The sequence below is a fragment of the Ixodes scapularis genome, unplaced genomic scaffold (assembly GCF_016920785.2).
Source record: "Ixodes scapularis isolate PalLabHiFi unplaced genomic scaffold, ASM1692078v2 PGA_scaffold1__304_contigs__length_218370807, whole genome shotgun sequence".
NCBI classification, from domain to species: Eukaryota; Metazoa; Arthropoda; class Arachnida; order Ixodida; family Ixodidae; genus Ixodes; species Ixodes scapularis.
This window is the reverse complement of record NW_024609846.1, coordinates 48,482,949-48,510,627: the sequence shown is the minus strand read 5'-3', so window position 1 is coordinate 48,510,627 and position 27,679 is coordinate 48,482,949. Positions and strand designations below refer to the sequence as shown.

General features: G+C 45.4%; 1 protein-coding gene across 3 annotated transcripts; it reads right to left on the bottom strand.

The window, feature by feature from the left end:
* On the bottom strand, positions 1-27,679 carry LOC8028866 (RILP-like protein homolog). 3 transcript variants are annotated; one of them, XM_042290720.1, is made up of 8 exons: positions 27,223-27,600; positions 22,839-22,983; positions 13,710-13,834; positions 12,220-12,423; positions 10,374-10,540; positions 8,370-8,528; positions 4,011-4,107; positions 1,170-1,258 (listed from the first exon to the last, which is right to left on the bottom strand). In XM_042290720.1, the coding sequence occupies exons 1-7, from the start codon at positions 27,490-27,492 to the stop codon at positions 4,077-4,079; spliced, it is 1,101 nt and encodes a 366-aa protein (XP_042146654.1). In that variant the 5' UTR covers positions 27,493-27,600; the 3' UTR covers positions 1,170-1,258; positions 4,011-4,076. The 3 variants fall into 3 exon arrangements, with proteins under 3 accessions (XP_029823099.3, XP_042146655.1, XP_042146654.1); XM_029967239.4 differs by lacking the exon at positions 4,011-4,107 and having other exon boundaries at positions 1-1,258; positions 27,223-27,679; XM_042290721.1 differs by lacking the exon at positions 4,011-4,107 and having other exon boundaries at positions 1-1,258; positions 8,370-8,492; positions 27,223-27,616.

The window sequence follows — 27,679 nt, the reverse complement described above, 5'->3', positions numbered from 1 at the left end:
TTTTTTTTCTTTTTGGGGGAATCAAAAACTGCCCTCGCGATATATTCGTGGTCGCGTTATATTCGTGCAAATACGGTATATATATATATATATATTTCATCAATATTTGGTGGTTTTTGAGGCAATTATTGCACCATTACGCAAATGCAAAAAGCAGCAAAAAATTATAGTAGTTTAGGCTTGTGATACAAGGCAGTTCAGCTCTACACATGCTCGTAATTTTTAATTTACAAACAGATAGATATTCATCCAACCCTGCCTCGTCGACGATATTGAAAAACTTGGGACCACGTATCCACAATACTGTTTTCTCGTTGCCTAGTTTTGTCAGATCCCAGTGTTGAAAACTCGTGGTGGCACGTTGCTGAAGCTTCCAACGCCGAATTGTGGATGGACGCGAGCGCCGACTCCGACCCCTCGAACACCGCAGCATTTCTTCTTCCAAGCGCATCTTGTCTAATTTGCACCGGGGCAACAGTTGGCCGACGCTACCCCCCAACCACTAGAATAACCTCGTTGCTGGCAACCAGGATGTTGTCGTGGAACAGCACAGCTTATCGACAAAAGTGGTTGTAACAACGAAGCATCTAGGGACTACCGGCAAATGGGTTGGTAGGAGAATTGGGCCAACCCTTGCCCCGCGAGTCAGCAAAATTGAGGATTAAAAGCCGGTTCACACATACACCATAGCACTCAATCAACACTAGGAACAGCTCTGATGCAGCGCTGACCTGAACATAACTTAGCACTGGTGCAGTGCCGATCAGCGCTATACCACTAGCATAGCTTGAAGTCAGTGCGGGATCAGCGAGGTGAGCGCTGTTTCCAGCACTGACTGATAGCACTGGAGATCAACAATGCGTCAGCGAGGTCAGCACTACCTCCAGCGCTGACTGATAGCGCCCAAGTAGTGCTGCGGCATACGTGTGAACAGGCCTTAATAAACGAGTAGACTTGGGACACCAACTGTTTTCGGCGGCGGTCACTGCGACATACGACCACACACTTTGGATTGGGCCGTCCGGATCATATCCGCTCAGTCGTCGCCTTCGTCATCGTCGCGACGCCGAGCTGCGATCGGTCCGAGATTCAGTCCGAGGTCGAAGAGTGGTGCCACGTTCACCGTCAGGCAGAGCCGGTCTTGGGGGTCGGAGAGGAGCAGGAGGTTCAGAAGGAGGCGGCCGGCGATCCAGTGAGCCGCCACCTCCACCCCCGACGTCAGCCGGGCTTCACGCGCGGCCAAAGGGCGCTTGGAAAACTGAAAAGTTGGACAGCAGCTCAGGGAAGGGGCCTTCGCCGGACGGGGGCAGCTGGCCACGCAGTAGAAGCTGGAAACTGTGCGGCCACAGATGGAAGGCCGGACGTAAAAGCGTGCACGGGACGGGCACGGCAGGCAGCAGAGAGAGGAGAGAAAGGGGGGCAAAGGAGTGAAACGAAGAAGGCGGTGGTGGTGCGGTGAAAAGTCAAGCTATGCACATTCAATCAAATGTTGTCTGATGTTTGGTACTTGCGTTAAGTTTAAAATGAGGCAGTCAGCTTGTTCATTCTCCAGTTTTTGTGTGAGAGTACTCCCAAGTTTAACAACATTCTTGGCATTCTTACCCAGTTTACTCGAAATATTTGATGGACCTTCTTTAGCCAGCTGTTTCTCTGACCCATTTTGTACTAAAGTATTCTTGCAGGTCAGAAAAGTGTAAAGTACTCTCAACCTAGTACAGATAATAGCGAAAGTAACACAGCTCCTTTTTTTCTTTGTGCAGCATAACTTATATTGCCGCACGCGGGGCCGGGCAACCAAAGCTTGGTCATGGGCTTTTAGAAAAATTGTGTTTATTCTTACTCTGGAAGTAACTTTTATCATTTTGTCCTCCTTTCTTGTTCTCAAAAGTGCCTGTTCATTCTCTAATTGAATGTTTGATGCTCGAAGGTTCAGGGCCGAATTTTCGAGGTGCCAACTCACCCTAGATAAGGAGCTGCGCGTGACCTTGTCAAGTCAGTCTTGTTCTCACTTGCTATTACAACGCCAAATCACCACCTATTTTTCTGCTGTCTCGACGCTCAATCTTTATTTTGTTTGGCACAAGTTCACCCCATTAAATTTTCAGTTTGAAACTGGATTTTTGCCGCTTCTGCTTCTGTCCTTCGTGACAATATCATAAAGCGTTTGATCTACTATTCCTTCCCTTAAACCACCTCTTCATGCTTGCGACCAACAACTGCTCCGAACTGTAGCCCTAAACTGGAACTTGGAAGACTTGTTCAATATGTTCATTGCAGTTGACGCATGTTTAAGAAAGTATTAGGCAAATATAATGTTGTGTGACACTTCAGATGGATCAGATGATAAAGGTGGAGCAATAAACAGAGCACCGCAAGCAGAAGGCAGCATCATGCACATGCAGCTACAGCAGAAAAGCCTGCTCTCATGCACAAACATCTCGACACATGCAACCAACGTAAACAGCTACAGTGGCCTTGGTAGGCAAGCTGCGGAAAAACATTGGTAAGGTGTACACTCAGCCTCACCAAGACCTATCATCTGTCGAAATGGAAAGCCACTCCAGAAAACACCAAACATAAAATCCCAAGAGATAGCCCACCTAACATCAAGAGCAAATCGGCTGAAAATATGAAGTGGGCTAACTTTCGGTGTACGATCAAGAAAAAATGTAAAAAATTGCTATTTTTAGGTTGTGTCCCTTCCAAGCTTGTTATGGTGACGAGGGGCAACAAAGCAAAGATGACTGTACTTCCCAGTCAGCAACGTTCGCTTACATCCCGCCATAGCGAACTAGCCGCATTTACGCCGAGGACATTATTGATCCCAACACTACTATTACCGGAAATGGGATATCTTTCGGTGTTTAAAACATTATAGCAAATCAAGCCAAAACTGGGGGGTGGGCTATCTTTCGGAGGTGGGGAATCTCTCAGGATATTACAGTAACATAAGATCCCCGAAACGCAAGTTTCCTTTTCCAAATTATGTAAAGAGTGTAAGCTCCCCAAACTTTAATGATTTTATCTGAGCCACCAAATGACAGTAAAACTTCAAAGCGACTTTCTAGAATAATTTTGAACCCCCCACCCCACCCCATCAGCTAATTAATGCACAAATGCCTTCAGCAAATACTTTAACCCTCCAAACCAAAAAGGCATTAATTAAATGCATTTCCAAACCCTTTCCAAAGCTTTCCTATTAAGCAGTACCAAATAGTCTCTGTAACCAGACAGTACCATGGGAAAAAAATCCAAACCCTTTGCTTCTCACACTGGCATTAGAGCTTGAAAGTATAAAATTCTATGTTGACTGATGAGAATACAACATTCTACTGTTAAAATAATATACTAACAAAACTTAAAACTAATGGCTCTTGGCTTTTACAAACATATTAAAACACTCGTGCATTAACATTAGTATACAGCAAATGCATAAGAAACATACAGCCAGGTGAACTGACTCTGTTCACCCTTCCCTCTTGCTGGGAGCCAAAGCTACGAGCTACGGATCCTCAGTTGGCGGGTTTGAACACCGGCTGAGGTGTCCACAATCTGATAGAGGTTTACTGCGCAGGAGGCACCACATAACCGAGGTTTTGGTTATACATCCAGAGTCCTTTGCTGGGGTGTGCCAGATGTTTTTCGTTAATTTGGCACATAAAAACCTCAAAATTTGACTTCTTTTTCTAGTCGAAACCTTTTGCCACTAAAGCGTCAGACTATGTCTGCCCGCTAGAGCACGTCACGTAACATGGTAGAGGCACTGGATAGGCGCAGACAGCTCATGGCTTCGGCCTCCGGTTTGAGGAAAGGGTTCGAATGGCAACCTTTCATTTCTTGGTTACGAGTCAACTGAAGCGTAATGAACGAATGGGGAATGATGAATTACACTAGGTGAAGGGACAAGTAAAGGACTAAACAGTTGGGGGGGGTCGAGGAGGCTCGAAGGACAGGGCAGCAGACAGGAGGCTTGCAGCGAGGGGACAGCAGCACGAGCAAGAGATTCGTACCGGTCATTGGAGGACGCGGTCCCTTCCTTCTCTCCCTCGTTTGCGGTCCAAGAGATGGAGGCCACCTCATCCCCTAATGCTCTTAAATACCCGGAACCTTTGCCACCAAAAACAAATTTCAAGAAATGTTACTCTCCAAATCACTCTTCTCTGCCACTTTGCCGTCAGCATGCATCACTGCTAGGGCTACAAGCATTTGTGTCGTGTGCATGTATACCGTAAGCAGAACCACATGCTCTGCTATGTGCACTAACGTCGGAAAAAAAACAACTCAAACAGTGAATGAAAGTGCGTAAACTGAGAGAAAAAAGAGAAGATAGCTCCTTTTGCAAGCTGCACTGCACAAAGCAGATACCCCAATCAAAACGGGACTCGTCAAACAGGCCGCAAATGGCGATGCCCGATTCAATGGTTTTGGTTTGGCGAAACACAGCCTTTGGCGAAATACAGCGTCATACAGCCTTTGACTATCAATAGCTGAGCTGTTGGCTCTTGTGAGATCAGAACACAGAAATACCGGGTCAATATTTCAAAACTTCTTACAGGGCAAATTGGGCAAAGCTATGAGGAGGCACCTGCCAAGTGCTGAACTATTTCATCCCATTTCATCAACAATGTGTGTTCAAAAAAAGACAACAAACGAGAAATAACAAAATAAGGAATCCAATCAATGGTTAATGCATTATTGGTAGATCCTACCTAGTCATGCACAACGTTAAACACGAAGGTGATGCTTCTGATAAGAACTATTCTGTCCAAGGTAGATTTGCAGATACACTAGGCCCTCAAAACAAGCTAGAATTCACCAGATTATCAACAATATTCATATTCAAAGTAACACTTTTAGTATCAAATATCAGCCTCCCAACTAAAAAGGTATTTTGCAAAAGTGCAGTGAAATTACCTATTCGATGACAGAAAAAAAGAAACCTGCGTGGGGTCTATCACTACAACAGCATAACAGCAAAGTGCTGCAGTAATGTGTGGAGCACGGGGGGGAGAAGATAAAGTGGGCAGATAGATCAGCAGCTTTATCGAGTATGTCACTAAAGAGCAACTCCACTCGCAAAATTCTATCCAAATCAAATTACTTATGTTGCTCCAGTTGGATATGATCATGATTGCAGTATTGTGTTAAAATGCCACTGGAGATCCCTGCTAAAACTGAAATAAAAATATGTGCTGTAGGCTCCTGTGGCTTTAGATCCCGACGGAGCCATACTAACCAAAGTTTTACCTTTTTGTACAGCCTGCGCTTTTTGGTTGCTACGAGTCAACAACTGAGGATGCATCTTGGATGTATATTTCGCTCGTTTTCACGCGCAGTTGCTCCTCAGCCCATCATTTCAGTTTTTCCACTGACCCCCCCCAAAAAAGTTAAAATTAGACTGGTATCAGGCATGTAGCCATGGGGGCATTTGGCACAGGCCCCCTCCCCAAATCTTCCATTTTGCTGGGGCGTCCTCTCCCCCCCTCCCCCTCATACAGCATTTTGTCATGGGCAACCCGACACTCCCCCCCCCCCCCCTCTCCCCCCCTTCCCTCCCTTCCTCCCTCCCTCAAACCAAAATCCTGGCTACGTGCCTGACTGGTATAGTGTATAATTTCACAAAACTGTACACAGTACTCGAAAAAAAAACAAAAAAACTTCCACCACATAATTCGGATATGCTGCATGCACTATGAACAGCTTTAATCCTAAAATATAGAACATTGAGTGGAGTGGCCCTTTGTGCCTTCAGGTTCAAGCATGAGCACTCATTTTTGCAGTTTGCGAGCAAAAACAAAATTTACAAATTGATTAGGAGTAAGCCGACACGCTTTAGTCAATTTCAATGCTCATAATACTGCATGCATGGCAGCAAGCGTGTTAAATCAAACGAAGTGCCCTAGCAAATTGAAGGAAACAAAAAGCATGCCTAGATGTGCAAATTGTAAATCACCGCTGCCACTAATGTCGGCCTAAAAACAAATAAAAATAAAATCTGGCCTAGTTTTCCTCTCACAATTGAGAGGGAAACATAAAAGTAAATCTTTTATGTTGAAGCATGAGACGCAATACAAAAAAAAAACCACACCGGTGCAGTATACTACTACCGTAATACCCCAAAAGGATAGTCCAAAAGGATTTCTCTATCGCACACCAGTTTAGGTGTGCGATAGAGAAAAATTTTTTTAAATAATACTTTGGTGTTTTGTGACCTACCTGCCAGACTTGTTTTCACATTGAGGGGCAAGGGAGCAGAGACAACTGTCCTTGCCAGTCAGCAATGTTTCCTTATCTCCCGCCATAGCTAACTAACCCCGTTATGGTCAAGGTCACCATTAGCCAAGGCACTGCAACTACTAAAAATAGGCTATCTTTCTGTGTTTGTGAAAAACAAATAGCAAATCATGTTAAAAATAGAGGGGGGGGGGGGGGGGGGGGGGGGGGGGGGAAGGTTACCTTTCGGGTGTGGGACATCTTTAGGGATATTACAGTATGGCACCTCTCCGTAATTAATCGTTAGCCCTTTCTTAAACATGAATAAATCCCATGGCAATAGGTAAGTAAAGAACAAAGTGCAAGGCCACTAGGTGCACACGACTTGCTTGCACCTAGCAGTGGTCTTGGTGCGAGTGCATTTGGTCGCATCGCGGTCGAACCTCCGTTATTTGGCAGAGTTACTTTCGTGTTCTGTTTCTCAAAAGCTCGTGAAGCCATCTTTCCGGCCTTCCTCCCGCACAACACTGCCGATCTGCGCGCCCCCTTACAAACTTTTTTTAAATAGTTCCCCCCCCCCCCCCCCCAAAAAAAAAAATAAATAAATAAAAAGCAATACTAGCTTTCAGAGCATCGCTGCAACTACAGCATGTAAGCTAACACTTCTAAGACACATTCGACCGCCCGCAAAAATTGGTTTTTCATCGTATCACGTTGCAATTAACTACGGAGGTGCAAGCAGGTGGTGAAAGTTTACAGTGAAAAAATCAAGAAATGAACTTACCTCGTTCAAAAGGGGAAAAAAAGAAAACCTGTTCTGGGCAATCTACATTGCCACTTTGCAGACGATGCACGCGTGGAAAGAAGTGCTGCCGACGAATGATGTACTCGAGTCGAGGGAGCACCGGCTGATTCGGGTCGATAGCAGACGATCTCGCAAAAAATTCCGAATGGCCCGCACTTCCTGTCGGCAGCATTTCTCTCTACGCATGCATTTTCTAGAAAGTGGCAATGTAGATTGCCCAAAACAGCTTTTTTTTTTTTTTTTTTTTTTTTTTTTAACGAAGGAAGTTTAGTCTTTGATATTTTCTCAGTAAACTTCCACCAGCTGCTTGCACTTCTGTAGTAAATTGCAGCGAGATACATCGAGAAACCGCTTTTTGTGGGCCGTCTAAAGTACCTGAGAAGCCTTAGTATACATGCTGTAGAGCCCCACTAGCCTCAAAGTAACAACACTTTAGCCATCTTGGTGCTTCAAATTATTGTCACCAGTCATCTGAACATTTATCAGAAATCGCAGAGAACTCCTTTCCGCCTTCCAGAAACGTTAAAACAGTCCGCGACAAGGCAAGACAACATCGCCCAAGCTTCTCGACGCCACACCTAAAGAAAAGGAAGTGTAGGGCAGCCCATTGGGCCTGCCCCGCACTAAACACCGAAACAAAAATTGGAGCAGCAGTGTTGCCAATTTAGCGGCTTTCCTACTGAATTCAGCGGTCCTTGATAACTGTCCGGCGGGAAAAATCGCCGTTTTGCGGTTGGTGTGATTTTTAGCAGTTTTCGAGTCGTGTTAGCCTTCTTCTTTCGGCAGTCTAAAATGTCCTCTAATTTACAATTGTCGATCGTAAATAGATTAATTTTAGTGGTAAGTTACAGTCATGGAGTCATTATTTTTGCCTTCCCTCAAGTTGCATTAAAATGGCCGTTCTTGGCCTGCACCCCAAATTTAGCGGTTTTTCGGGATTCCTCTTGCGAGTTTTTGAGTTCTGAGGTGGCAACACTGTCGGGGAATAAGGTGTCGACACCGACGGCGCAGCTCATTAGTGACTTTCGCCTCAACAAACCCCACTGCACCAGAAAAACACGACGACAACTTCCCCACAAGAGTTTCTCAGCTTTCGTTGCCTGATTTGGGAAACGCCCCGTCCGTTCTCCCCCCCCCCCTCCCTCCATCCCCGAGCATTTATGCTAACCGGCTCATACGACGCGCGGGGCACTACAAAAGTGGGGTTCAGTCTTCAGCAACCAGCAGCCATCAGCAAAATGAAGGCAGAGGTGAGAGGAAGAGAAGCCTGGGTTAGTTGCGGCAGGGGGGGCCAAGCAAAGGCGTCGGCATCAATCCGTGCTTTCGCGGAAGAGTAAAAAGCGAAACTCACAATTTCCTGATCCCCGAGGCCCTTCCGAGAGAAAAAAGCTTCTCCTCGGGCTCCTGGTTGATGGGGCCCTGCACGGGCAGGTCGTCGTCGTCGGGACTGTGGTGCGACGCCTGCTGCGCGGGCCTGCTCGAAACCGAGGTGGCTTGATAAGTCCACCACCTTTCACGCGAAACAAAACATGGTCACAACCTCAAGGTGGGGAAAGCACACACTCTGAGAGAGGAGAAAAGGAAGAAAAAGGGGAGAGAAGATTCGACGCCAGTGAAGAACGAGAGCAGGAAACATGGAACTGTCAAGAGTACAATCATCACGACGATCAAGATTTTAGTTCCAAAAGACAAAAATTTCCTCCAACTTTCACTTATTCTCTTTTTCTCTCTGCATGAGACAGATTAAGCCAAGTTTTCCAAATGTGTGTATCAATGTCGGTGCCGGGGGGGGGAGGGGGTCGCCAGATTTAGTGAAGCTCAAAAAATCAACCACAAAGCTCGACGTTGATTGGCTGGTGGAAAGGACACGTGAACGCTGATTGTCTGATTCCTGTGAGTATGCAAGGTTCTGGAAAACCACCAGGCTTTAAAACCCGACTAGAGCCAGTATTTTCATTCCAGGAACTGCTATCAAGTTTCTATGCCACAAGTTAAGTTGTCTGATGAAGAGCGCCGTGAGTGTGGGCGCGGGGCTCGGTAACGTTCCAGAGTGATATTGGAATGTTTCACATGTAACACAATTACCCAGCAGATTGCTACACACAATTTTTTCCTGTTTTCTTTTAGAATGTAATGATTGTTAATGGTTTTCAAAAGCAGAAAGACCATTAAAAAAAAGCTGGGGGATATGACTATGTTGTGTCAGCATTAAAAAAGAATGGGTGATAGAGTCTCATCGTCTCAGTATTTGAAAGACTACTGCTCCCATAATTCCATGCCTTTACTGATGGTTTTGACGAAACAGCCAAGAAAAATATTTCCTCCACAAGAAGTGAACTCCAGCATGTAGTTTTGTTTTCGAGATCTCGACCAAACATCTTGTTTTGAAACTACCACGCTTCTCCCAGTAATTCAGAATCCCATTTTCTCCGAAAAGTGAAGCTACATCTGAGGCACACTACGATTACGCAGGAGAAATTTCTGCCGAAACGTGGGACGAGCACTTTGATCTCAAGAGGGAGGTCAGTGTTAATCCCGGATATTGCATAGCTCCAAGTGGGTTGCCGTTTCTGAGGGAACGGGCAAAAATTACATGTTACCCATTTTATTTGGCTACAGTGATTACCGAGTCTGTGCATTGTGCTGTCTCAGCTACGGTGCTGTAGCGTGAGATATCAATCATGCCTTGACAGATGAAGATAAAAACTATCCTGCTTCATACAGTTTCACTGATGATTGTGAAAAGAGCAGTCCTGGCAGAAACCGATAAACATAACTATCCTACATTCAAGCTAAGTGAAATCATATTTTCGTTCACTTTGAGAGACAAAACACAAAACGCAACAAATTCTTGAACTCAGAAACTGGCAGAGAGAAAATGAGGTATGCTGCTCACCAAATTCCACTTGGGAGACTTTCACCCTAGCCCCAACATCACTGTCCTGCCTAATTTCACAAAAGATGTAACCACGCCATACGCCATTCACCCCTAAGCTGACAGTGCAGTGGGAGCAATGAGCCAGCGCCCAGACTTTTTTTGTCTAAGAGCGAAGTGTGTTGGCATTTGAGTCAATGAACAAGTCTTTATCCGGACCCAAGGAACCTTTTGTGTTGCTAAGTGCTACCCCCCTCCCTTTTGTCACCCGACCTCACTCTCTGCACGTGGGTATGGGTAAGAGTGTGAACACCTGGCAAAAGATAGATGTATGACTGGTCCATTGAATACGTAGCTTCCACAATCTTGTCGGCTTAGATGTGAATGGAGCGTACACTGCTCGATCCATAACAGCCTACTTTGTCTCAATTCGAGGAGAGACCAGCGAGACGGAGTGTAGATGTTTGGGGGGTTCCTCACATGGGCCTGTAGAGGGCCAGTTCGTCCTCGAGGTCGCTCACTTTGGCCTTGAGCTCGTTCCTCTCAAAGAGGATGTTCTTGAGCTCATCCAGGGTGAAGCGGGGCCGCTGCGGATCGTCGAGGTCCACCAGCACCTTGCCGCGCATGTCCACGCTGCTTAGTCCGTCCTAGAACACGAAGTGGCAAGCAAAAGAAAACCTGTCACTCAGAGGTCACAAGCAAGGCCAACATTCAGAAGGGTGGAAAAGGTAGATATTTTAAGTTTCATTGTTAGTTCAGTCTCTTATTTGCAAGTGCATCCAGAAAACGTAAAAAGAACTTCCACACATTTTTCCGTGTTTATTTCTTGCCAATCCTCCTCGTGTAACACTTTCCCTTCTGTAATGCCTACACCCCGAGAGAGGGAAAGAGAAGGTTTATTAAGGACAAGGAGGTTAACCTGAACCTAGGTACTGACTGGCTACCCCGTACTGCGGATGAGGGGAGGCGGGGAGAAAGACACGGTGACGAGGAAGAGATGGGGTGAAATTGTCAACGAGGACAGATATGCTAACGGGACAGACGTTCAAGGTCTCACAAAAGAATTCTCGGGCACCAAGACAGCGGCCGATAGTTCCACATCCACGAAGAGCACTACTGAGGCCTTTGTGGCCTTTACGAACTGGTTGGCTGTGTTCTAGCAACACCACCTGGAAAACAACAAGGCCCGCACAGGACGTCGTCGTCAGTGGATCTCCGACTTGCCCAAGCAACAGACACGCGGAAGCTCGACGAGAGCCGCCGCACTGCGGCAGATGCATCCACCTTGGTGTCGCAGCGTTCTAGCATCACGCTCGATGTGAGACATTAGGCAGTTTTAGAATCGCACATGCTAAAGCTTTGCGTACGCAAAGAATAGCATCGTCGTCACTGCGCATGTGCCGAAGACTAACTGCGTTTTGCACTTTCCGTGCGCTATTTTAGCTTACGTTTCTCTGCAGAAATTGCCCGCGTACGGAAAGAGTCTATGCACTCTTCCAAGAGGAATTCGCAATGAAGAATTGGCTAAAGCCACGATGAGCACAGTAAAAAGAATGGCGGCTTTCAGGATTTTGCGGCGTCATGAGCGCGACGTCGGCGGCATCATTGGGATTGTGATTTTCAACACAGGACGACATTGCACTCCTACGGGAGGTTCACGTCAGAAACGTTTTGGAAGACCCAGGAAGGTGGGCAACAATTGCCGACAAGTTGCTGCTTGCAACACACAAATGTTTCTCGGCGGAGGTACAATGTGCGGTAATCAGTATACGAGATCTTTGTCGCCGAGACGACGCAAGCGGACATGACTAGTCGACCGCTCCAGTCGCATTCTCATATTTAGGTAAATCTGATATGCTATTCCGAAAAAAAAAAAAAAAGAACTTGTATATTTTTTTTTTCAGTTTACATCATCATTTCATGCGTGAAATAAAAATTGTTACTGTATCTTGGTGGTGTTGCAAGCACGAGATCTTTGGGCTTTTGCACAGCGGCAGAAAAACCCTATACTAAAGCATTCTTGTATAGCGTGCGCTAATGCAAGCGCTAAATTTAGCACTACCGCGCGCTAATATTGCGCACATTATTCTAAAACATCCTTCCTGCATGACGTTGCGTGATGCACTACCAGGCAATGCTGGTGCAAGCTAGGCGGCGCTGCACGAATCCACTAGTGACGACGTTTCAGAGGAAAAACCTGGCGCCGGCCTCGTCTTCTAGGCGGTATTGGCCGCAGGTACCAAGCAGTTTCCGAGAGCCGAAAGGCTACGAGTCCACTACCGTTAACGTTTGTTGCAGCGCTTCCTCCCGTCCCAGGGGCACATACCCGCGACTCGAGCAGGTCGTAGTTGTCCTTGACAGCTGTGCCCAGGCGCTGCTGCAGCAGGGTCAGTTGCCCGTGCGCGTCCTGTAGCTGCGCCTGCAGGTCCCCCTGCTCCTCGCACAGCTGCCGCACCTGCACCTGCAGGCGCCGGCTGCGACGGCCCTGCTCCGCCACACTCTTGCGTGCCGCCTCCAGCTGCCGCTGAACCTGCGCGCCCGTTCGACGCTCAGTCAACCCCCCGACAGTAGCCTATGCAGTACCACAGTTTTACTTCGATGTTAGGGGCGTCCCTTACTTTTAATTACCGTGACAAAAGAACAAACATATTCAGGCTTGCTGTCCCCGCCGTGTGAGTCGACTTGCAAGTGGCGTGACCACTCAAACTACTCGCCAATCGGGAATAAAGTGAAGCCTCAGATATCACAACTTCTCCCACTTTCTGGCTTTCCTCGTGTAATGAATGCACCACTAGAGGCCTTTCAGGTAAAAATAAATTAAAACGAAAATGAAATTATTTCTCACCATTTTTTTTTCAGGTGCCCTCTCTACAATTTATGTTGGACAGTCCCCAGACTTTTGCACGCAGCCAGAGGAATGAGAAGTGGAACACCTACAGCTTCATTATTGTACCAAACGTTTTACAACCCAAAGACCTTGAGTTTGAAAAGGGACACTTCCATCATCTTTAAGAATTTTGCACAAACACACACACATACACACGTTTACAGTTTGTCTGCTGCCTCTTTCGCATTGTTGTGTGCATTAATTTGCGATGACAGTAAATAAAAAGAGAGATGCTAATTCGAAGGGAAATTCGACCAACCACTACCAGTGTAGGCGCACTGACACTGAACTGTTCGTCCAATTGGGTGGGTATTTGGAGCTCAATCTGATGTAAATTTCTTTGAGCTTGTACATTTTCTTGTAATTGCAATTACTCTTTTTTGTTATATAGTATGTACAGCCTTAATCACAGTTAGTGGGAACACGATAATGCACGGCATCATGGGCTATCGGAGTACTTTAATGGCCCGGCATGCAACTGCAGTCCATCCGCTTCGCTGCAGTAACAGTTCTACATTGGGCCATTAGAGTGCTCCGATAGCACCCCGAATGAGCCTCTCCCGTGTTCCCACTAACTGCGATTGAGATAGTACAGCCTCTGTCAAAAGTTTGAAGCCTACCACATATGTGGCCGGAGCGTGCTTGCTCCCGCACGACAGTGCTGCTATAACCGGTGCTTGCTGGCTGCGAAGGTTTTGAGAGCAAGGGAGAACTTCGCTCTTGCATAATGCTCGCCTTCATAGCAAAGTTGTTATCAAGACGAGCAGGACGCTAGATCGAAGTTCCCCATCAATCTCAAAACACTTGCAGCCAGCAAGCACTGGCGATAGCAACGCAGCCCAATTGGAGCAAGCCCACTCCGGCCACGTGCGCGGTGGGCTCCAAACTTTTGTTGAAGACTGCACATAGATCCAGTGATGCCAGCTCACCGTCTCCAAATCGGCAGCCTTCTGCACCAGGTCCTTCTCGCACTTCCGCAGCTCCGTTGTCTGCTTGTCGTAGGCATCCCTGAGCTGTTTCAGCACGAGGCTCTCGTCCCCCAGAATGTTGCCAGCTGAAAAGAGTGGTTGAGTTTGGTCCCATTACTTTGTGTGTCAAGTGTAGACGCTAGGGAGCCTTCATGTGCGCTTTGCTAGGGTGATGCCACCCTTTGTAATACCACTCGCCGACAAACCAGCAGCCACTTTGTTCCTCGGCGATAATCCGTAGGGCTTATAACCCTCCGGGAAACAAGCACCTTATCTCAGAAGTTCGGAGCAGCGTTGTGGAACCCACGGAGGGAGGATTAGCCTTTTCCCCCTCGGATGGGATTACCGATGGACACAAAGGCCACTTTCCGGCGCACGGGGAAACAATGAGGGGAACAAAATGGCGGTGGAAGAGGGTGTGGGAAAGGGAAACAGGCAGTTGGCATCACTCTATGCGAAGCGCACATGAAGGCACTCTAGTAGACGCCCAAGGAGGGACAGCTGCAGTAAACTACTAAAACCAAAATAAAACATATTGTTTTTGTAAAAAGAAAAACAAGTTTGTCTGTTTGAAATTTGGTAGTGCAGTGCTAGGTCCTACGTAAAAAGCGTTCTATGCTTGAACGGGCCAGTGGCTTCGTATTTGTATTCCGTAACAAACCTTATCCTATCCTTCTAAGGACAGAAACTTCTTAATTTACCGAGAGATACGTTGAAGGATGAACTGCCGCAGCAAAGTACTATAAAGACAAAAACTTATAAATTTACAACGGAACATGTTCTGAATATGTAGCTCCATTGTCAAAACTGCAAGCTCGGAAAACAAGAAAACATAAAGCCCTAATTTCTTATCAGCCATAGTTAGTGTTCTGGGTTTTCGGAGTTTCATTATGTTACATTCAAAATTTTAGTAATTAGGCATACATAGAGGCTTAGCTTGGTTATATTCCCAACACTCTCAACTCATAAATAAAAAGAAATATGTATATCCACATATAAATGCATGAGTCACAGAAAGTCATTTTAATTGTGAGCAATATTTACAACAAATATACAAGATAAATTCCTCCCTATCCTAGTAAGAGGCCCGAATGGTAGAAACTGGAAACCAGAACAGTGACCAGCAGAATCGGACACCTAGACTGGCTGCTGTTGCGACCCAGAAATACAGCAATATGAACCCACTGTCCTGAACAGACGCTAGAGACAAACTTCTGTTATCCAAGGGAAGTTAGAAAGGACAATAGTGTGGTCTCCAATGAGGACCACTGACCCACCACCTTACCGGGACTAAACCACAGAAGAAATACAAAAAAAAAAAACAATGAAACAGGAACCAAATATAGCTTAGACTGCATACATTTAGAAGAAAAGACTGGCAGCATCACTTGAGTATGCATGCAATGCTTCTGCAATTCAATGCTGAAATGTTAATACTGGGTCAAGGAAAACGTTAAGGGAATAACATATTTTCATGAGATGGCAGTTTTAAGCTTCATAACTTGGATGTCTAGGATGCCATTATTAAAACACACACAAAAAAAAAAAAAGGATCCTGGGAAAGCATCTAAAATGTTCTTAAAGAACCCCTAAAAAAAAAGTTTTCTTTTTATCAATTTTGTTAAGACCCGCGTGTAAAAAAAAACTTTTACGCAAAAAAAAATTTTTTTTAGAGCAATATTGAGGGTGTGAGACGCGATTCAGTCGGTGGTCACCTTTTTCCACTTGTTTTTTTCTCTTGGCATTTCGGGCACATGGAGGAGAGGTGAATCGGCTTGGCCATCACGTTGAGGTGGAGAGAGTGTATGACCATTCCATGACGTCAAGGACTTTGCACGCAGAATTTAAAATAAATCTTGTGCCATTAATATTGCTCTCAAATTTTCTTTTTTTTTTTTTTTGCGTAAGAATAATTTTTTTTGACACGCAACGTTCACCCAGGCTTTAAAAATATATTTTTTTTTCCTTTTCAGGTTATTTTTAAAGGGATTGTCCGATAAAATTTTGTCTTTCAGAAAACAATTAAATTATATTGTCATTGCTTTAATATATCTGCACAATATCTGAATTTTTATTCCTTCACCACACAAGTAATCCAATTGTAAACAGAGTCCAACTGCTCATATTTCACCTGCAAAACACAGAACATTTTCGCTGGCCACAGCAGGAGCTCTGACGTAACATCATGCAAAGAGAGTCACGACAGCTCCTGACTGCTGTCTCAGTAAAATGACCTTGTTTTAAGAAAGACAAAATTTACGGTATTGAGGGAAGCTCAATTCTTCGACAATGATCTTTGAACGCACCATCAACCATAGTGATCAAAACCCGGAATAAGTCATCGCCCGCGACTCTGACGTTACCATGTCTGATGCGACGTCACAACATGACCAGTTATGCATACTTGCAAAATTTGGCTTGAAGTTTCGTATTGATGTTCATAATTGGTTTAACGAATATTGGGGCATATTTTAATGAAATCAATACCACATATGACTATATCTAGGCCCTCTCTATGTGACCAGCGCAAAAACTTAGTAACTTCCGGATATCACCGGACAATCCCTTTAACTACCCCAGTTATAAGTGTACCTCGAAAGCTGCATCAGGTGCAAGTAAATGAGGTAATGCAATAATTGTACCATGAGGCAATTAAACCAGCTTGAATTATCACATTATTTTGGCTAGACAAGTAAATTCACATGAAATGTGGCAGTTGCAACACAGTAATGGTCTATTCACACGATGCATCTTGTTGGCGAATCTTGTGTCGCGAAACTAGGTTTCGGGAAACAGATTCCCCGTCTGAACGCGACCGAAAGAGTGCCGCGCCTCCGAAAAAAGTGGCGCGTCTTCCTCGCTTCTGGAGCAATTTTTCGCTGAAACCTCACCGAGGCCTGTCAATCACCCGAAGAAGAAACGCGGGCGCTGCCAATGGCCGCTCAACTTTGCTATGACGTCTGACCTTCGAGGAGGAGCGAGCTTTTGGAGGAGTCTGATTTTCGGCCGATTTCGTATCTGAGCCAAAGCCGAGAGAAAATAAACAAACATGGCGAGCGACAAGCGGAGGAGCGGTGCGTACGGGCGACGTCCTACTCGGCGTCAGGTGTGCGAACGGCGCCTACAGTACGGGTTGGTGGCGCGGTACAGATTCATCAATAGTCGCGACGAGTGCAAGCACCGGATATAAACCTGGTGACTGGGGATAACTTTCTTTATTAGCGGTGCAAAAATGTCCGAAATGCTTCGAGATCATCTGCCTGTTCTTTGACGTTCGCGGTCTTTCCCGGGTTTGGCAGGACTAGTAAACCCAGTGAGCCGAATCTGACGAAGTTCCTTGAGTGGTATTAATAAAACAGACTGTCCCTTCACACTGTGCGTACTTCATATCATTTTGATGAGAAATGCTTGGTATTCCCGGTGCAGATGACAAGGTTTGGCGAAATTCTCGTGAGTCAATACGTCACAGGTTTCGCGCGTCAAACTCCACGTGTGAACAGGCCGATTTCGCGAAATCTTGGTTTCGCTAAACTGTGGCGCGTTGAAAAGATGCATCGTGTGAATAAGCCTTAAGGAGTAAATGCAATTGAATTAAGAATGTTGTGCTGTGCCAATGTTGAGGCAAGGCATCACACACAAGATTTATCAGGTGCCATAAGAACTCAATATAATGAAGGCTGCTACAGAGCTTTGACAAAAAGCAAGCACGTACCCCCCCCCCCCCCCCCCCACAATCCAATAATAAAGCAGCTGCTTTAGCTGCTGCAGATAATGAGCACTTCCAATGTTGTCCTTCCACACTATATGGTATGCCTTATTCCCCAAGGGCCAGCAAAATAAAAATGCATCAAACTGAAATCCTCCTGGCATTTTAGAAAAACCACACTTAGAATATTGTGAATTATCAGTTTAACCAAGATATGAATCAGCTTGAGGGTATAAGGTTTATGACCGTTTTTAGTTATTAATATTATTACTGTTGTTATCATGATTTGTTCAGCGCAGCAATTTTAGAGCGCAGCTCTTAGGGGCCTGTTTCCAGCTTGAGCGGCATCGCCGTTGGCGTAACCGTGAGGTCATGTGACCCCCCAGGCCACGTGATCCCCCCCCCCCCCCCCCCCCCCCCGAGGTTAGGTGACCCCCCTCAGGTCACGTGACCCCCCTGACGTCACACGACCCCCCGAGGTCACGCGACCTCCCAAGGTCACGTGACCCCCGAGGTCACATGACCCCCGAGGTCACATGACCCCCTCAGGTGACGTGACCCCCCCTGACGTCAGACGACCCCCCCTGAGGTCATGTGACCTCAAGGAGTCACTTATCACTCAGTACCCTCCCATCCTCCTCCTCAAGAGCTGCGCTCTAATCCGGCATTACAGGGAATTGTAAACGGCTTTCATTTTTTTCTTTCTCCTTCTCTTATCATTCCTGAACCTCACTCATAAAAATACAAAAACAAACAGCTGCAGAAATAACACGAACCAAGAATGGTAAGGGCACTTTCGAATTAGATTTTGCTTCTCCAGAATAACAAACTGGGACTGAAAAAACAGGGGCCTACTCTCAATTCCACCAGCATTACAAATAAAAAACAACACTATTTTTTTTTTATTTAACCAACTTGTTGGAACAAAGCCACAAAGCCACACCAAACGCTTGACTGGAAAATGGGCCGTGCACACACCCCTTCTGTAAAGGTCAATGATGTGCACACCAGTATAGCCAGCCATCAGATTAATGCAAGTGAATTGCTTTCCTCCTCAGCCCCTTCTGCTCTCTCTCTTTTTTTTTGTCTGCTTAGTCAGGCGCTTAACATATAATTTGTATAATTCGTATAATTTCCAAGTTTGGGAATGTTAATAGTGGGCACTTAAACTAAGTGGGGGCTTCTGCAGTATTTTACGATATAATATTGGCAGATGTGTATGCCACCTCTGTCTTGAATGAAAAGATAAGAAGAAAAAAACAGAAAGAGATAAATAAATGACATCTACCTGCAGATTATAAGCATCATCTCCACCATGCAAGAACTGGTCGAAATCAATTGAAGCGGCGGCGTCTTCGGAAGTATCAACGTCGGGAGAAAACACAAAGAAGTGCAGGATATTACCATGACCAACATTTGGGCTTAGCAGAGTTTGCTGTGTGTCCACCATAAGCTCAGCTGGTTCAATGTCCATATCTCTCAGGCAACCATATCTTTTAGAGTTATGTTTGATAATTTTTTTTATTATCTCAGTCCTCGATAAAGGATATCACTTTCTGTCTCGTTCAAAAACAGCCACCTTCAGTGTGTGCCTCATTGTGCCAAATTTCAAATGTGCTCAATGTAAACGTAAAAAAAAAAAAAAAAAAAAAATGAAAAGTTTTAATGTTGGAAGGGTATTGTTTCATTGTATCAGAAGGATTGTGTTTAAGTTTTGTCTAACCAGGCTCTAGACTGGTACTTCAGAGCCTAACATGTGCCAGACAAACCAGTCGGTGTTAGAACTGACCAGAGAGTCGCTAAACGCGACATCACGTAACACTTGCAAAATGTATATCACATAAGAAAGTAAAAACGCCACCAATAATTTTACACCCACAGAGCTCTTCTTTTTTAAACTTTCGTATACACAGCATTTTAAAAACAAATTATTTACTTTGATGGACAATAAGTCTTACCTAATGTACCCTACTAAAACCGTCTGGGTACAAAAAAAAAGATTGGCTTATCGAGTGCCGGCTGACGGGGAACACGCACCGGACCAGGGCCGTACCCAGAAAAAAATTTCGGGGGGGGGGGGGGTTTTGGGGACAACGGCGGCCATTTTGAAAGTGTCTATTGTCTTATTTTCGCCTATGAATCATGTGCATCGGTGGCATATAATGGAGAGTTACAGCAAACCGGAGATCCGGTCCCGGTTTGGTACCCGGTAGCCGACCGGCGCCACTGCGCGTGCGCAGAGGTGGAGACTAAAATCGGCTGGCTGCCAGTGCACCGACCAGGGCCGTACACAGAAAAAAATTTCGGGGGGGGTCAGAACCCCCTATCCCCCCCCCCTGGTTACGGCCCTGCACCGGACGCACATTACCTCGTTTTCTTTGCACTCTTTTCAGCCTCCTCTTTAATCCCCAAACTTCTCATTTCTCTCCCTCGGATTCCATAAAGTGGCTCTTCCTTGTTTTTCTCCAGTCAACACCGCCACCTGCAACCCCCCGCCACTTCATTTGCGGGCAGCGAACGAAACGACGTTCCTAGCCGCATCGATGGCTGCACCAGACACCTTTGTATGTTTCTTTATCTTGTTTTGTATCCGTGATGGTGAGCCATAATCACAACTGAACTTTGCTTTGCAATGCTCTTTGTTATGTCCAGTTGGGTAAAGTACACTCAAGTTATTCTGGGGGATGAGGGATGCACTGCCTAGAATGTCACACATGCATGGCTTTCAAGCGCCGTGATAAGCTCTCGGGACAGCAACAGAAACAAAGGCTGCAGCCATGTTGATAAAGACTGCAACCTCAGTCCACTTAATCTCGAGCTTCTTCCGCTGGCCGGCATTTCTATTTTCCTCGTTCAAATGCCACGTGGCTGGAGGCTCCAGATGAGATGTCAGGTTGAGGCTATGCTTGTATGATGTTGACAAAAGAGGGGCGAGTTGCCAAATGTAGAGGTGGGCAGACCATACTTGTTTTGGGGTAATTTTTGGAGCAGAAAAATATGCATTTTGGAGCCACTTAGAAGCAGAAAAACCTGCCTTTTGAAGCAACTTAGGAGCAGAAAAATCAGCACTCTGGAGCACTAAGGATAAAAAAAATTTATTTTGGAGCACCTTAGGAGTGACTGTGTACCATGAGCTACAATTCAAGCAAACCAGGTTTGTACAAGTAGTCATGTGCAATTAGGGGATTTTGAGTTTGAAGCAAATTTGAAGCGAATAGTGGTTTTGACCAAATATTTTAAATGGAATATTGAATAGTTTCTCCAAGCTTTTCATTACTGTTGCACCATGCTTAAACGAAAATCCAGCTTAACATGTGAAGGTTGTTCCCAGGCTACAACTTACCCAATTATAAGCTAGTTTTAATTTATCTATATTTCTGAACTGTGGCCTTAGGAAGTCCAATGCCTTGGGAAGGCAAGTAAACAACAAATTTTACACAAAATGAAACCCACAGAGATGCCCAGCTATACATAATTGAGGGGATTTACAAATCTTGCTATATGAAAATAGTCTTCAATCTCAAATTAAAAAAAAAGGATCATGAATGATGAATGCCAGGTTATCAGGGCATCTCTGCCTAACGTTTTATACTCTTTCATAACAGCCACAGTTTAATTTTGAAAACTTTACTGCAATGTAGATATCAGCATTCACAAAGTTTCAGTTTATTTTTAAATACACCAGGCGTGCGCATACACCATCCTGCTCCTAAAGTGTGCTTTCCTCCCAAGCACGCAATTGCGATATTCAAGCATACACTTCCAAGTGTTGATCGTGGCAGGTTACCCCATTGAGTGTGCTTCTTACCGAGCATGGGTGCACTGCAGAGAAGCAATGTTCTGCTGCTCCGTATTGCACTTGTGCTCGGTAGGAAACACGCTCAACGGGGCTAACCCCTTGCAATCAACACTTCGAAATATATGAATATAGCAGTTTATCTCGAAGCAGTGGCATGGGGGTTCAGCACGCCCTCATCCCCTTGATATCGAGCTGACCCTATAATATACACATGCCTTGCAACCCGACCCCTGCCCCCACACTTAAGAGTCTTGGACATCTCTGGTTACGTACCTGGCTCAGAGCAACTATTTTTTTTTTTTTTTTTTTTTGCATAGCGCATTATTTTAGACTAGTATTCAAAATTTTGAATATCTGCACAACACTAAGTACAAGTGTTGGAAAGCTTTGAATAGAACTTTACTGTGAAATTTCTGAAATTGCACACAGTACCAACCTGAGTTTCTTTTGAAAGAACAACTAACTGGTCACATTTTGCTGTGTCACATAGATTCATACACTAGTTAGGAAAATAAAAGCATTTGCACAGATCCCTTGGAAATTGCCATTTTTCCCGTGGTCAGAAAAGAGTTAAAGGGATATTTCAACGAAATTCAATATCTATGCCTCGTGTTCAGAAATAGGCTGAATACGATCCACAATATCCATAAATTAAAGTCGCATGTTTGTATTCTGAACCTGATAGCCGTCCCAGCCACCAAAGCGGCCGAAGCCCGCCAGGGATCCGGCCACTGCATCTAATCCTAAAGATCTTCCAAAGCTGCTTTTGTATGAAATTTGAGTGACAGGTTAATCTCCTACAATCTTGTAGAGGGACAATAGCGATGTCTGGAACACAAAAGAGACTCTAGATGAGAGGGGAGTTCCTCCTTCCCCTCTTTTCTGGTGGTGGTGGGAGAGCTGGCGGGACAACGTCAGGTTGAAGGCATGTACAGTTCTAGGCGAGACAGTCATCGTCACTAAGTGTCAAGGTTCCTAGACAGGCATTACAGCGAGGCTTTAGTAACATCCACCAGGTGTCCTTTGCTAATCGTTTAATTCGTTTTAAAACTCTTTTTCCTGTCTTTTTCAAGAAGACATTAGTTTGTCCGATGTTATATTGCTCCCATGAACGTGTATAGACTAAGAAAAAATGCCGAAATTTCGTTGTAGTATCCCTTCAATGCTACATTGCATCATACATCATAGCACGTATGATGTATGATGCGACAGTACAATGGTTAGGATGAATGAATGTATAAATGAATCGACAGATACGACTAAACCAAGGAATCGGGCGGTAGCTTGCACCACATGGCAATAAAATAGCCAAGGTTGTCAACCGAGCTTTCACTTTCCACTAAATCTAGCGTTGCCATGATCTCTGGCGCAGCATGGCGCAATTTGGGTGAACTTCACGCTTTTGGCACCCCTAGGAGTAGGGAAGTGTGAATGTATCAAAACGGTGCAATTAGCACAGCTGCCCCACCCCTGCAAATGACTATGAAAGATAGACTATTTGATGCACATGAAGGGCTCCCAACTGCACTGGTCAAATTGTTTTTCTACTCATCTAATTCAAGAACATGAGGTCATCGGCACTCACTGTGAGGTTCGCTGGGAACTGGAGGAAAGCCATCCCGTGCCTTCAAAGAGGTGCTGAGTTTGGAGTTTTCTTCCTGCAGCCTCGCCACCAGGCTGCCCAGATCCTTCATCTCTTGCCTCCAAACATCCTCGTACTGCTCCATTTCCTGCGCAAAAAGATTGAAAACGAGATGGATTGTCGTCAACAGATATCTCTGAAAAAAACCTACGGCAGACTTATGCACAGCCCTACTGAAGTGCAGTTTCTGCTTCACAGACAGCAAACTGATACATGATCATGACAAACATAAGGAGGACTCCATTTGTAGTAGTACTGACTTACCAGCATACAATCTCGTATCTGCGGCACCAAAGCCAATGCGCCATTTTACAATCCATGGCCGACCAACACAAGTCAATACAAGCGGCCAGGCAACACCTGCAGATAGTTTGAATAGAGCTACTTCTAAAAGATGGTTTTGCTGAAATTAGAACTTACACAATGCGACTAAATATCTGAGCATCCTTTGGCAATCTTGTGCCAGGAAATTCCTTTCCAGCAAGGAAAGGCACTCAATGTCTAATTCAGTCAATGAAACCTAGCCTGGATTTGAGCTAAAGTAACAGAAGCAAGCTAAATGCTAAGAGATAGGGTGAATAAAACTGAAATCCAACAGAAATCTGCCTCACCTGCCCCATAGAGATGTTTAGGCATGTATGCTGTTAGGCTTGTTTGTTCATAGCACAACTGAGGCAGGCGTTCAGCCTGGGGGGGGGGGGGAGTCTGCCAATATATGACGTCACGGTTGAAACACTGCCCAGGTCTATTTTTTTTACCCAATATTTGCTATGTCACCAAAAACTAAACTTTTGGCTAGTGTATATCAATGATGTTTTTTTTTTTTTTTAAGTTGACCTTGGGGAGCTTAGGGGGGGTGGTGCCCCCCCCCCTCTAAATCCATCCCTGAACTGAGGTAGCTTGCACGCCTCCCCCCTATTAGTATATCTTTATATTCACCCAAACCATTACATACTTCGCTGATTAAAACCTCAAACATACGGAAACCTGCAAGCCCTGCCCAAAGGCATACGGATGCCGATGCTTCTGGGCAATGCTCAACCTAACATGTGACTGCAGAGGAATGTTGCCAGCATGCTACTAACATGTGGCACCAAGGTTGGCGTCTCAAAATTTTTGAGGAACTGCTTCCAACCCTTTCAAGTTCAACAGGAAACTCACACAACCTTGACTGCCCTCTCAGCACTTGCAAGTTGCGTTATGTGCTGTATTAACTGTTCTGTACAAAGTATGCAAGGCCAGTGTACTTTACAGAGCTGGAGCCTTGCACTGCTAATGAAAAGGGGGTGGTGGCTCACCTTTCCCTTTCCACTCAGCAATGTTGACCGTGCTGGCACGAGTCAAGAAGGGATGAAAAAGGGGAGACGTCCTTTTGTCTTCTCTTTCAGTCTCTTCTGTTACCTACTTTTGCTTGGTACAGTGCAAAAGCTGCGCAGACTCGTAGCACGGAGAAGTTTATGCGGAGTAGAAATCACTTCACAACAATGTGATCCCACCAGTGTTCACTGACCAGAGTGCTGCCAAGTCTGCCTGCACCACCCCCCCCCCCCCCCCCCCCCCCCCCCCCCATGAGGTCGCTGTTATGTTTGGCATGGCCAAAACAACAATTTGCACACCACATTGTCATTAGCCTGAATGTGCCACTGAATGGCAGAAGAATGCCACCCTCCCAATTGACTTTGTAGCTGGTCTCTCTCCCGCTGCAATACTAAATCGGGTCAAATAGGTGCACTGTGCTACATTTTTTTCCATCACTACTTCGAGTAACGTAGTAAGGCAAGCCAAATATTGAAATTTTCTCAAATACATAGGAGAAGAACACGCATTGAAAAGTTACCCTGTCCTACTGTAGTATGGCTAAATACCGGAGACTGATAGGTTTCTGCTCAGAGAAACTGCATCACTTGAAAGTGCTACCTGCTATTGATGCCGATAAAGCTACACTTAAGCAATAGACTTTTGTGTAAATCACTGCATGGTCGTTACCCTGAAGTTTTTTGTGAATTTGAATGTCATTCTCAGATTATTTTAACAATACAACTGTATGGTTGTTATTTTAACCCTGGAGAGTGGGGACAAGGAGGACAGCACGACACAGAGATCAGTGTCATGCCGTTCTCCTTGTCCCCTCTCTCCAGGGTTAAAATAATCTGCATACTCAACCAGATCACCTGCACACCTGCTTTAACATTGTATGGATGCATTTTCATATGAGTTCCAAGAATGATTTATCCTAGTGTGGCATATATGCTTTGTTCTTGAAATGAGCATGTACAGCAGCAGAAAATGCCTTGTTTGTTTTGTGAACTCCTGCCTTGATACTTACCAAAGCTGGCAGCATTACAGGGTAGTAATTAAAAAGATATTAAAAGGTGAACCTTGACACGAGTGACATGTGGGGGTTGGGTTCAGCATCTCCAGATTATGAGGCCACTGCTGATACCCTTTAGATGAATAATAAAAAAACAAAGTTATTTCCAGATATAATTTTGTTATCGTCTTGTCATCATCTCCACCTATGTCAACAAATATGACACTCTTTAAGCATTTCCGAAAACCCCCACTCCTGCCTTTCTCGAGTTATTTGAAGTTCATTGACCGTCCTGCACATATATTCTGTTGTTCTCCATCAGACATTACTTTAACCCTTTCAGTGGCCCCCATAATAATCCTAGGCACCACTCTATTTACCAGGCTACAAAAGGTGTCACCAAATGCACATAGGTAGTTCTGTAACCAAGTTACATTGTGTTTGTATGTATGCAGCAACAGCACATGAAGAAGCGGTGCAACCAAAGTGTACACCGACGTTCAGCCTCAATAATCTTTGCTATAGCGACAACAACCGAAATGCTGCACTGCAACGTGCTGCCATCATCAGACCTGTGGTCACACGAAATCTAATTTCAGCCGCATGCAGCCACACATTTTGAGTCATGCCAATGCCATTGTCTCCAGGGACAAGAACTGAAAGTAGTGTCATTATCCCCTCATTCTTTTCACAGAAACCCCTGGTTTTCTTTGGCAATCTCATTTGCACAGGAAAAGCCTTCAGAACAGACTTGAAAGACTTTTTTTTTTCTCTTTATACTTTTGTAGCACCTTTTAACCTTGCCCCCAAGTAAAGGCTTCCCGCAAAAATGCCGAAAAAAAAAATTAAAAGAAAAAGAAAACGTGTTAGCTTTGGGATAAGACGAATCAGAGCCCATTGTTCTCGAATCTTGGGTATGTGGCGATACCGCGCGCCACTTTATACAGCGTCTCGCACATGAGGAAACGCTGTCAAATCTTTGGCTCGCTCGGTAGGTCGGTCGGTCTGTCGGTCCGTACGGCGCAGGAAAAAGCTCAAGAGCGTCCATTCAATCAGAGCCGATAATAGGAGAGCCCCCATTTTCTTGAGGGGCGACTACGTCTCGAGATGCCGCGCGTTCTTTCGGCGGGCGCCTCTCTAGGCGACCCTAATACACTTTATTTTTTATCCCCTCTCGGCTCCCAACTAACGCACACGCAGAACAAAAAAAAATATCTGCTAACCCACATACTGGTTTTCGATTTGAGACGCGCTCGTGCACACACACACACACAGCTGGATACATCGTAGATAACCCTTCCGCCTAACGATCCGGCAATTGAGGACGCAGTGGCAGCGAGGTCTTTAAAACGTCTGCTCACGTTCGGTGGCGATTAACACGACTGATTGAAAGTGCGTAGCGCTTTCCCCTTGCCTTTGTTTGTTTGTTTTTTCGCTGTCGTGGTGGTGGTGGTGTTGACGTCACATCGGCCGAAAAGACGAAAATAAGAAACGACATTCAGCTGCTTCGTTCGTGAGGCAGGAAAACGGCCGGTGAAAAAGAACCCCCGCCTCTTTTCGTCGCGGACGTAATGAACGCACGACAAGTCAGGATGAGTCATACAGCAAGGACGCGAAAACAGATCGAAGAACACACGGACAAGACTTGTTGACTGCCCAACTGCCCAACATGCCTAACAGCCTCGCGAGAAAGTTTTGCGTTTTGCTACAGAAACCAGTGTCTTTGCAGAAAGAGGAAAACGAGCCGCTTTCGACCAATTTACGGATTATCGGAAACTCCCCTAAACCGATCACGGCAAAGCAGTAATGCTCGCTTATTCCATGAAATAGGAATGTGACGTAATTCTGCCCTGCCCGCATCGAAAAGAAAAAAAGAAAGAAAAAGGTCGATACGCGTAAATGTTAATAAACAAGCTCGCAAAGCAATTGGAGGAAACAAAAACATATATGCCATCACAGTGCCTGAGGCACGACAAAAAATGTTTCGAAACAATCATGGAAGTGGGGACCCCTTACCTTCTCCAGTTTGTTCCTGGACTGTGCTTTTTCGGACTTGTCATGTTCCAGCTGGTAGATCTGGGCTTTGAGACGGACGATCTCTTCGCGGGCGGTGTCGTTTTTGAAGGCGTAGGCTTCGAGGTATTCCAAGACGCAGATAACTTTGGTCATGAGTTTCTTGACGGCCTCCACACCGTGGTTGTCAATGACGATCTCAAACTCCTTGCCAATCTCCTCGGCCAGGGTGTACACGTCGTCCACACTCAGGGCTTCCGATGGGCTCTCCATTGCGTCGATATAATTTTGACAGAGATAAACGACAAGTTGCGCACAATTTGCTGTACTACGAACGGACCGCTAGCGCGAAGCAAACTTCGTCGTCGGCCATAGCTGCAAACTGATGAGCGAGAACGAGAGGAGGAATGCACGAGGAAACATAGGAAACGCAAACAAAGAAGACCAAAGAAGAAGTATA

Coding starts and splice junctions, on each gene's coding strand:
- LOC8028866 (XM_029967239.4), bottom strand. CDS start 27,492: ATGGAGAGCCCATCGGAAGCCCTGAGTGTGGACGACGTGTACACCCTG. Junction 13,835..22,838: donor AGTTCCCAGCGAACCTCACA/GTGAGTGCCGAT, acceptor CACTCTTTTCAG/CTGGCAACATTCTGGGGGAC. Junction 10,541..12,219: donor ACGACCTGCTCGAGTCGCGG/GTATGTGCCCCT, acceptor TTCGTGTTCTAG/GACGGACTAAGCAGCGTGGA.